The 11,386-nt window shown below is 28.1% G+C and overlaps 4 protein-coding genes across 4 annotated transcripts; 1 reads left to right on the forward strand and 3 right to left on the reverse strand.

Moving 5' to 3' along the window:
* The first annotated feature begins 85 nt into the window (after window positions 1-85).
* Window positions 86-802, forward strand: LOC111415905 (oligosaccharyltransferase complex subunit ostc). Its single transcript, XM_023047792.2, has 3 exons — window positions 86-270; window positions 323-396; window positions 445-802. The coding sequence occupies exons 1-3, from the start codon at window positions 132-134 to the stop codon at window positions 679-681; spliced, it is 450 nt and encodes a 149-aa protein (XP_022903560.1). The 5' UTR covers window positions 86-131; the 3' UTR covers window positions 682-802.
* On the reverse strand, window positions 728-1,732 carry LOC111415904 (calcium and integrin-binding protein 1-like). Its single transcript, XM_023047791.2, has 5 exons — window positions 1,598-1,732; window positions 1,512-1,546; window positions 1,215-1,462; window positions 965-1,163; window positions 728-910 (listed from the first exon to the last, which is right to left on the reverse strand). The coding sequence occupies exons 1-5, from the start codon at window positions 1,646-1,648 to the stop codon at window positions 889-891; spliced, it is 555 nt and encodes a 184-aa protein (XP_022903559.1). The 5' UTR covers window positions 1,649-1,732; the 3' UTR covers window positions 728-888.
* Window positions 1,733-2,109: 377 nt separating this feature from the next.
* LOC111415902 (tetranectin) lies at window positions 2,110-2,853 on the reverse strand. Its single transcript, XM_023047789.2, has one exon. The coding sequence runs from the start codon at window positions 2,840-2,842 to the stop codon at window positions 2,144-2,146; it is 699 nt and encodes a 232-aa protein (XP_022903557.2). The 5' UTR covers window positions 2,843-2,853; the 3' UTR covers window positions 2,110-2,143.
* Window positions 2,854-5,841: 2,988 nt separating this feature from the next.
* Window positions 5,842-6,883, reverse strand: LOC111415913 (adenylate kinase isoenzyme 1-like). Its single transcript, XM_023047802.2, has 4 exons — window positions 6,735-6,883; window positions 6,430-6,675; window positions 6,092-6,379; window positions 5,842-6,040 (listed from the first exon to the last, which is right to left on the reverse strand). The coding sequence occupies exons 1-4, from the start codon at window positions 6,762-6,764 to the stop codon at window positions 5,951-5,953; spliced, it is 654 nt and encodes a 217-aa protein (XP_022903570.2). The 5' UTR covers window positions 6,765-6,883; the 3' UTR covers window positions 5,842-5,950.
* Between the last annotated feature and the right edge of the window lie 4,503 nt (window positions 6,884-11,386).

Genomic DNA, 11,386 nt, shown 5'->3' on the forward strand with positions numbered 1-11,386 from the left:
TTTAAAAATATTAATAATTAAAAATTAATTTTTTAGATGTAAAATTTCTATAATACCAATCTTGTAAAAAGAAAATTTCTATTTGATGACGTTGATGTTTGACATAATCTGTCAATAAAATTTAAACGAACATGGAAAAATTATTCACATTTCCGTTTTTATTGCTTGAAATACCGAATATTAAATTAAAAAGGCCATCATGGCTTCATCAACCTTCACCGAAAACAATGTTTGCGATAGTTTTGTTATCGTACTTTTTGGTTACCGGAGGTAGGAAAAAAGTGAGGTTATGTTTATGAGTTATTGAAAAATTTATTTTTAGGAATCATTTATGATGTTATTGTGGAACCTCCAAGCGTAGGATCAACCACGGATGAACACGGACATTCTAGACCGGTTAGTAAAAGAAACTTAATATATTATCATTAACCATATTATTTTTAGGTAGCTTTTATGCCTTACCGTGTTAATGGTCAATATATTATGGAAGGATTAGCATCAAGCTTTTTGTTTTCAATGGGTGGGTTAGGGTTTATAGTTTTGGATGGAATCCATTCGCCGTTAACCCCAAAATTAAACAGATTAATGTTGACCGGGGTTGGGTTTATTTGCGTTTTGGTGTCGTTTTTTACAACGTGGGTGTTTATGAGAATGAAATTACCCGGTTATTTGCAATCATAATCACAATTATGGATTTTTTTTAAATGAAAATTAATTAAAGAAATGATTAAGTCGAATATTTTTATTTAATAAGAATTAATATAAAAAGATAAGTTTTTTAAATAAAATAAATTATCAAAAACCTTGGCAGTATTATTTAAAAGGGATCAAAAAATTGTCTTAAATAATAATGAGCAAATTGTGATCAATTATGTTAATAATCAGAAGTTATAGACGTATTCTAAAAGTGCTAAAAATTAAAGTCAATTAGAATTGATAATTATAGAAAATAATATTTAATTACTTGGCAAAATCTGAGTTTTTATCAATAATATGTTCGAATTCAGCAAAAGATAATGAACCATCATCATCTAAATCCGCCTCTTCTAAAACGTTTTGTATTAAATGATCCATTTCTCTATCATTGAGCTTATTTCCCCCAATCAGTCTTTCAATAACTTGTTTTATATCAGAAGTACCCAACATATCATCACCATCAAAATCTTAAATATCAAAAATGATTATTATAAAAAGATTTTTTGTGTAATTTTTACCAAATATTCTAAAAGCATGTTCAGCTTTAACAGATTTAGGTGCACCTGTACTAAAAACAGACATCATATCCAAGAAATCTTCAAAAGTCATATCACCATCTCGACTAGAACTGAAAGTCTGACAAATTCTATCACCAAAAGGATTTGCACTTAATTCGGGGTATTGCAGCATTTTAGTTATAGGAAGTTTCGCATTTTTATTATGACCAACCTTCTCGGGGGCTAATGCTTTAAATTTTTGATGTGCGCTACAAATTTCTGAATGAATCATTTCTTTCATACATAATTTTTACTTACTACAACACCTCCTTCTTTGTGAAATACGTCAAATCCTTTAAACAGAATAAAATAAGCCCCAAAAAAGTTACAATGATTTAAATTACCTCGTAATCTTGCAGTTCTTCTTCGGTGAATTGGCTTTTTCCTTGGCCCATGTTCAATGGAATGTTTAAATCTTTTTGAATTTCATCGAAATGTAAACAATTATTTACTTCATTGTTGTAGATGTCAGCACTTTTTTGGTAATGACGTGTAAAAAATTGGAGAGTGAATAAATAGAGGTGTCAAATTAAAGTGATGCCGATATTTAAAAATTTAAAGTAATGAACGAATTTTAAATCAAAGAAAAATTTATTGACGATAAAGAAAATGCATTAATTTCTTGATCAAATTATTTTTATTTTAATTCTAATTTATTAATAAAATATCAAGGAATTGGAATAATTTAGTTAGGTAGAATCCCAAGAAGTCTATGATGAAAACATTGATTAATAAAGATTGTGATGTTGGTTGCATATCTTTAGGCCATATCTTTGCTTAATATCATTTTTTTTTTAAATAACTTAAATAAGACTACACATATCTTCTCTATCGTCAATTTTTCTTTCTTCACATTTCTTTTTTTTTTCTAAAAATATTAAATTAAAATCTTAAATTAATCCAACGCATAAAAAAAACCAACCCATATCATTAAACGTAGAACAATCTTTACTCTTATCACTTTTTAGAGGTAAATAAGGATATATTTCACACAAAAAAGGTAACCGATCTCTACACCCAACAATTTTCCAAGTTTTATTACCATCCAAAACAACGCAATGTTTTCTTTTATTTAATCGGGGATGTCCAGGTGCCCAAGCTCGATATTTATAACAATTTAAACGATTTCCAAACGAAGTAATAAAATTTCCTTTTTTACTCCAATAATCGTCTAATCCAATAAAAGCGATTTTAGTCCAATTTTTGATTTTCCCCGAAATTAACGTTCCCAAAGAATTAGTTAAAACATCACTTTGGACTTGAGCTAAATCTCCGTTTAAACTCATACAAGTATTAATGGCTTGGATATAATTAGATTTTTCTTTAAACAATCTATAAACACCCACAGATTTCACGCAGGTAAATTCTTCACTTAAATTTTTATAAAACGTATAATAATCGTAGGCACTATCATTAACCAAATTATTTTCAATAATTTCCGGGCAAGCTAAAATTTGACACGACGATTTGTAAGATTCACCGCGAAATTCTGCAGCTTCTGGAGGACTGAAATTAACAGCCAAAGCATTTCTTGACATCGCGTAATTTAAACAGCGATTTAAATTACGATAATTTGCAAAAGAAATCATTGGAGCCGTTGATTTTGCGCAATTACGGATTTTAAAAAATTTTCTGTTCACTTTTTCGTTTAAACAATCTTGAATTGTTAAGGTTTGGTTAAAATTTATAACAAATAGAATAACAAGCAAGAACATTTTGTATTTTACTAACAATGATTTAATGCGAATGATTAAATGAGGATAAAAAAATTATGGTGAATTATAGATGTCGGATGTTGTTGATGTTTCTTTTGTTACATCATTGTTTAGGTTGGTTTCATTCTCTATTGTGTGGATTCTATTTTTTGGAATACGTCTGATTAGAAAAATATTAACAACGATGTTTATGGAAAATAAGAAATTATTATGGCACATTAAATCTTCATTAAATTTGCTTTAAAATGTATTTTATTTCATGATGATATCTCCATTCGTTTTTGAGATACGATTTTTTAAATTTATATTTTATATCTATAACAATAAAACATACAGAGTTGGGTTTAAAAAATCATAACAACGGTGTTAATGAAAAATAAGAAATGATTTATGGCACATTAAATCTTCATCAAATTTGCTTGAAAATGTTCTTTGTTTCATTTTAATATCTCAATTCGTTCTTGAGATACAACTTTTTAAATTCTATTCGTCAAATCTACAATAATCAAACATGCAGAGTTGGGTTTAAAAAATCATAACAACGATGATTATGGCAAATAAGAAATTGTTTATAGCACATTAAATCTTCATCAAATTTGCTTTAAAATGTTCCTTATTTCATGAAGACATCTCAATTCGTTCCTGAGATATCATATTTTTAAATTTATTTTTCATATCTATAATAATCACACATGCAGAGTTGACTTTAAAAAATCGTAGCAGCGATGTTTATGGAATATGATAAATTATTTATGGCACAATAAATCTTCATAAAATTTGCTTTAATATGTTCTTTGTTTCATCTTTATATCTCAATTCGTTCTTGAGATACAACTTTTTTAATTCCATTCGTTAAATTTACAATAATCAAACATGCAGAGTTGGGTTTAAAAAATCATAACAACCATGTTTGTGGGAAATAAGAAATTATTTATGGCACATTGAATACTCATAAAATTAGCTTTAAAATGTTCCTTGTTTCATCTTTATATCTCTATTCGTTCTTAAAATACAATTATTTAAATTTTATTCGTCAAATCTACAACAATCAAACATGTAGAGTTGGGTTTAAAGAATTATAACAACGTTGTTTATGAATAGTAAGAAATTATTTTTGGTACATTAAATCTCCATCAAATTTGCTTTAAAATATTGTTTATTTCATGATGATATCTCAATTCATTCTTGAGATACGATTTTTTTTAATTTATATTTCATATCTATCACAATAAAACTTTCAGAGTTGGGTTTAAAAAATCATAACAACGATATTTATGAAAAATAAGAAACGATTTATGGCACATTAAATCTTCATCAAATTTGCTTTAAAATATACTTTGTTTTATCTTAATATCTCAATTCGTTCTTGAGATACAACTTTTTAAATTCTATTGGTCAAATCTACAATAATCAAACATGCAGAGTTGGGTTTAAAAAATCATAACAACAGTGTTTATGAAAAATAAGAAATGATTTATTGCACATTAAATCTTTATCAAATTTGCTTTAAAATGTTCTTTGTTTCATGGTGATATCCCCATTCGTTCTTGAGATGCGAGTTTTTAAATTTATATTTTATGTTTATAACAATCAAAAATGCAGAGTTGGGTTTAAAAAATCATAACAACGGTGTTTATGAAAAATAAGAAATGATTTGTGGCACATTAAATCTTCATGAAATTTGCTTTAAAATGTTCTTTATTTCGTGATGATACCTCTGTCCGTTCTTGAGATACGATTTTTTAAAATTTATACTTCATATCTATAAAAATTAAAAATGCAGAATTGTGTAAAAAGAGTCATAACACCGATGTTTATGGCAAATAAGAAATTATTTATGACGCATTAAATCTTCATCAAATTTGCTTTAAAATGTTTTTTGTTTCATGGTGATATCCCCATTCGTTCTTGAGATGTGAGTTTTTAAATTTATATTTCATGTTTATAACAATCAAAAATGCAGAGTTGGGTTTAAAAAATGATAACAACGATGTTTATGAGAAATAAGAAACGATTTATGGCACATTAAATCTTCACCAAATTTGCTTTAAAACGTTCTTTGTTTCATCTTAATATCTCAATTCGTTCTTGAGATACAACTTTTTAAATTCTATTCGTCAAATCTACAATAATCAAACATGCAGAGTTGGGTTTAAAAAAATCATAACAACGGTGTTTATGAAAAATAAGAAATGATTCAATCAATTTTCATGAAATTTGCTTTAAAATATTCTTTATTTCATGATGATATCTCCATTCGTTCTTGAGATACGATTTTTTAAAATTTATACTTATCAATAAAAATCAAAAATGCAGAGTTGGGTAAAAAAAATCATAACACCGATGTTTATAGTAAATAAGAAATTATTTATGGCTTCTTGAGATACAACTTTTTAAATTCTATTCGTCAAATCTACAATAATCAAACATAGAGAGTTGTGTTTAAAAAATCATAACAATTATGTTTATAAAAAATAAGAAATGATTTATGGCACATTGAATCTTCATCAAATTTGCTTTAAAATGGTCTTTATTTCGTAATGATATCTTTATGCGTCCTTGTGATATGATTCTTGAAAATGTATATTTCATATCACAATAAAGCTTGCAGAGTTGGGTTTAAAAAATTATAACAGCGATGTTTATAAAAAGTAAGAAATTATTTATGGCATATTAAATCTTCATTAAATTTGCTTTATAATGTTCCGTATTTCATGATTTTATCTACATTTATTCTTGAGATACAATTTTTTAAAGTTTATGTTTCATATCTATAACAATCAAAGGTGCAGATTCACCGCGAAATTGTACAACTTCTGGAGTCCTATTTTAAAAAAATTTCTGTTCACTTTTATAACAAATAGAACAACAATAAAGAACATTTTGTGAGTTACTAATAATGATTTAATGGAAATGAATAAATGAAGATAAAAAAAAATTATAGTGAATTGTAGATGTCGGATGTTGTTGATGTTTCTTTTGTTACATAATCGTTTGGGTTGGTTTCATTCTCAATTGTATTATGGATTCTATTTTTTGGAATACATCTGATGGTAAACCGTCTGTGTAAATCTACAAAAAAATTTTGAAACGTTTTTGTTTGTTATCTAGTTAATAACTTACTTTTTCTACTTTTGTTGCAAATTTAGCTGTACCATCCTTAACTTCCTTAACATAAGTAAAAATATCGTTTTTAACTGCGTCTTCGTCGATACTTCCTTCTTTTTCCCGTAGTCTATTAACCATTTTCATCGTTTCCAAATAAAGATAAATAACAACATCTACGTCTTTAATTTCTTTAACAAAAAGTGCTGCTTGTTTACCAGTTCTAGGAAAACCATTGATAATGAATCCGGTCGCTTCGTTTACGTTTTTAAGCATTTCTTCTTTTATAAGATCAACAACCAAGTCCTAAAAATAACTTTTTTGATTTGGTTCAAGATTTTTTAAAATTTAAATACATCTTGAACTTTTCTATTTTTACTATCCAAAACATCTTTAATAATGTAAGCTCGTTCGGTTTCAAGTAAAGCTTCTTTTTTAATCAATTCTGCTACATTGATGAGTTCGTAACCCAGTTTTTCGGATAAAATGTTAGCTTGGGTGGATCTTCCGGATCCTGGAGGTCCCAATAACCAAATTATGGGTAATTTTTTTGATCTTACTAGTGACATATCGTACGTCCCTCTTGCATCTGATTTTGTAAGCTTACAAAGGAAAATTTAAATAATAAAAAAATTGATTTGTGTTGGGTTTTTTTACTTACATCATCTATACAAGCAAAAATATTACCCATTTTTTCTTAGTTTCTATTGAATTTATCAATAACTGATAGCCTGAAACTTAAAAAAAATCTCATAACTTAATGACATATCAAAAAAGATTAAATTTTTTTTGTTTTCAAAAATTTAAATCAACGCTAACTTTTTTCTGAAAAGAATTTGACCTAATTTAATATAAAAAGTTTTATTTTTAAACCTTAGCTTCAAGTAAATTGTTTACCAATCCAATTAAGTAAGTAAACCGTGTGTTTTTTTGTTATAAATAATTTCTTAACGGTTAACGCATTCACCTTGTTACCAATTTTCAACTTGTTTCTAGGTTTTCATGTGATATTTAAGTATTGGTCGATTATTTTATTTTAAAAACTAAACGTTGTGTATAAAATAATAAAAAAGGAATCAAATCTTTATTATTTAAAATATATTTTAATGTTGTTGTAAAAAAAGGCGTTGCTGATGTTCTATAAATTTACAAAGATGTTAACTTTTCTCAATATCGGGCGAATCGAGCTATAATCACAGTTCATGATGGACAACTGGTTTAATTTCTAAAAGATTTATTAGATAATAACCGATTGAATACTACTTCGAAAGAAAAATACTTAGCTTGGATCTTGGGAAATTATAGTTTTGAGTTCTTGTTGTCAGTTTTCAGTAGCTTAGTATATAATTTTCTTTAAAGTATCTGATAATCATAAGTTCGATTGAATTTACGAACAGCTTTTCGAGGGGGAAGTGATATCCCTTTATTTATCTTCATTAGAAGTCATACGTCATAAGTAAATGCTTAGGTACAGTATCATTTTTGGATATGCGGTTGAAATTAAATTAAATATGTTACTACTTGCACAGTTTCAAAGTCTAACTAAAAAATATATTACTAAAATATGTAACTTTCTTATGAAATTTTTATGAACTGATTTTTGTTTAAAAAATCATAACAACGATGTTTATGGAAAAAAAGAAATTATTTATTGTACAATAAATCTTCACCAAATTTGCTTTAAAATTACTTTTATTTCATGATAATATCTCCATTCGTTCTCGAGATACGACTTTTTAAAATTTATATTTCATATCTACAACAATAAAGCGTGCAGAGTTGGATTTAAAAAATCATAAAAGCGATGTTTATGGAAAATAAGAAATTATTTATGGTACACTAAATCTTCATTAAATTTGCTTTAAAATGTATTTTATTTCATGATGATATCTCAATTCGTTTTTGAGATACGATTTTTTAAATTTATATTTTATATCTATAACAATAAAACATACAGAGTTGGGTTTATAAAATCATAACAACGATATTTATGAAAAATAAGAAATGATTCATGGCACATTAATTCTTCATCAAATTTGCTTTAGAATGTTCTTTATTTCATGATGATATCTCAATTTATTCTTGAGATACGATTTTTTAAAATTTATGTTTCATATCTATCACAATAAAATTTGCAGAGTTGAGTTTAAAAAATCATAACAACGATGTTTATGAATAATAAGAAATGATTTATGGCACATAAAATCTTCATCAAATTTGCTTCAAAATATTCTTTGTTTCATGATGATATCTCCATTCGTTCTTGAGATGCGAGTTTTTAAAATTCATATTTTATACCATATGATGTAGTCGTAGGTCTGCCATGGTAGTCAACCTGTTAATAAAACATTTTATTTATGTAAGAATTTACAAAAACAATATGATATAACTTTTCTTCTATTGACGTCTTTCACTAATACGTTTATATCTTTAACCAGCGTTGCCAAAAGTCAATGCGGTTTTATATGGAAAGCTTCTATGAATATTAGTTAAATTGTATTGCTATTACATAGGTCTTCGGAAGAACGTGAATATGAATATAATCATATATTAAATCCTCTAGAACCTACATAGGATTTCTCTTCATCATAGTCCTTCTGCATGTTGTCCTGAGCCGCCTGCCCTATCGATTTCAGTTAAGATTTCATTTTACATACATGCTACAGAAATCTCGGAATATTTTATATAGTCTAACCATGGTATAAAGTTTGCTGTATATTTTGTATACTTTGTATTGAGAGTAGTATTCGACACGGTCTTCTTTTCATGTGAAAGCGATTGTTGTAAACTTTCGTGTCTTGCCCCAACAAAAATTCTACCAACCTGACGGTGACGTATCAGTTAGCTAAAATAATTTCTTGTCTTTCATAGGTTTCGCAGTAAGTATACTAATACTTGTTAATGTAATACTTTCTATAACCAGAAATTATAATCAAGCAATATATGCGGCAATGGCAAAACAAATGAGGTTGTTCTTTATAAAGCAAAAGGTATTCATCAACTGGCTCATATGATCCTCATACAGCTCTTCCTCAGGAATACAAAAAACATTGCTACACATGTAAGTGGTCATCCCTCAACGTAACTGTTTGGATCATTAAACATCAGAAATTTTATTCTTGAAAGATATCGATTTTGACTCATAATTTTAAATACAATGTGGCAGTAAAATTGTCTTTGAGTTCAACATAACTGACACGTGTTACGTTTTTGCTTCGTTTTGGAAGTTCTAGAGTTTAGTAGATGCATTAGTGCTCAAATATCATTAAATGAGCCTCTAATTAAACGTCATAATCGGCGTATCTTTACATATTTCTCAGTTTAAATAAAAATAAATGTCGATTTTTGGGCACCATTTAAACTAAGAGAAATTTGAATGAAAAATGTTCAATAATAAGATTGTTTTTAACAAATTTATAAACACTTATCTAAAATTTGTTCCACTGTTCTTTAGTGAAACATTCCGATACTCATTCATCATTTAATTTACACTATTAATTTCAAATTAAGCTACACATGTTTCATTTTTCACTTTACATCAGATATTAACTTTTGTCACCATAATTGATTATATGTTCAACCAGTCATGATACATAAAGATGATAAAGTCAAGATGATACATGGAAGTAATCGTAACAAAAGAAAAGTCCTATAAGCGGCAAAAATTTATTGTTTGAGCATATGAGTAATAAGTCTTAAAAAAATTTAATGGAATATGTAATTACCAATTTTTTAAAATACCAAGACCTTGAAGATATAATGGAATTATTATGAAATATAACGTTATTAACTAATAGCAGAAGAAAAATTTAAGATTGTGTATATACTAGAAAGGTAATAACTGGATTAGTACTGGAAAGGTCTAGATGGAGAAGAGGAAGACTGGTCATAGAGAAAAAAGGATGAACGATGGCTGGAAATACAAGAAGAAAGGTTGGGAGTGAGACTGAAATGAAAGAAATGCTACAAAAATGCTGGTAATAGAAGACAGATGCTAAATAGAAGCTGGAAGGAGAAAAACATGTTTTGTCAATAAGTCGGGTATTGGAAAGAACCTGCAAAGGGAAGAAAACTACTGGGAAGAGAAGAGAATTCGTCGAAATAGCATGGTAATAGAATTGAATAGATACAAATTGGAGACTGGATAAAGAAGAAGGGATTAGATAGAAAAGAAGAAAGCTAGAAAGATATTGGTAATAGCAAAAAGAAGCTAAACAGAGACAGTAGCGACAAGAACAAGACTTTAAGGGAATGAAATTGAAACGAGACTCTCAAAGCGAGAAAGGAACTAGAAAGAGTTCTATTAAATATTCTTTGATGTTGTGATATAAGATTTTTAGTTGAAAAAGGGTGAATGAAGGCTGGAAATACAAGAAGGGAGGTTGGCAGTAAGACTGAAACGAAAGAAATGCTTCAAAAATGCTGGTAATAGAAGAAAGAGGCTAAACAGATGCTGGAAAGAGAAGAAAAAAGTTTTTTCAATGACTCCGGTATTGGAAAGAACCTGCAAAAGGAAGAAAACTACTGGACAGAGAAGAGAATGCGTGGAAATAGCATAGTAATAGAACTGAATAGATACTGATTGGAAACTGGATAAAGAGGAAGGGATTAGATAGAAAAAAAGAAAGCCAGAAAGACATTGGTAATAGCAAAAAGAAGCTAAACAGGGACAGTAGCGACAAGAACAAGACTTTAAGGGAATGAAATTGAAACGAGACTCTCAAAGCGAGAAAGGAACTAGAAAGAGTTCTATTAAATATTCTTTGATGTTGTGATATAAGATTTTCAGTTGAAAAAAGGGTGAATGAAGGCTGGAAATACAAGAAGGGAGGTTGGCAGTGAGACTGAAAAGAAATAAATGCTTCAAAAATGCTGGTAATAGAAGAAAGAGGCTAAACAGAAGCTGGAAAGAGAAGAAAAAAATTTTGACAATGACTCCGGTATTGGAAAGAACCTGCAAAAGGAAGAAAACTACTGGGTAGTGAAGAGAATGCGTGGAAATAGTATGGTAATAGAACTGAATAGATACTAATTGTGAGACTTGATAAAGAAGAAGGGATTAGATAGAAAAGAAGAAAGCTAGAAAAACATTGGTAATAGCAAAAAGAAGCTAAACAGAGACAGTAGCGACAAGAACAAGACTTTAAGGGAATGAAATTGAAACGAGGCTCTCAAAGTGAGAAAGGAACTAGAAAGAGTTCTATTAAATATTCTTTGATGTTGTGATATAGAATTTTCAGTTGAAAAGGGGTGAACGAAAGCTGGAAATACAAGAAGTAAGGTTGGCAGTGAGAATGAAAAGAAAGAAATGCT

The sequence above is a fragment of the Onthophagus taurus genome, chromosome 6 (genome assembly GCF_036711975.1).
Source record: "Onthophagus taurus isolate NC chromosome 6, IU_Otau_3.0, whole genome shotgun sequence".
NCBI classification, from domain to species: Eukaryota; Metazoa; Arthropoda; class Insecta; order Coleoptera; family Scarabaeidae; genus Onthophagus; species Onthophagus taurus.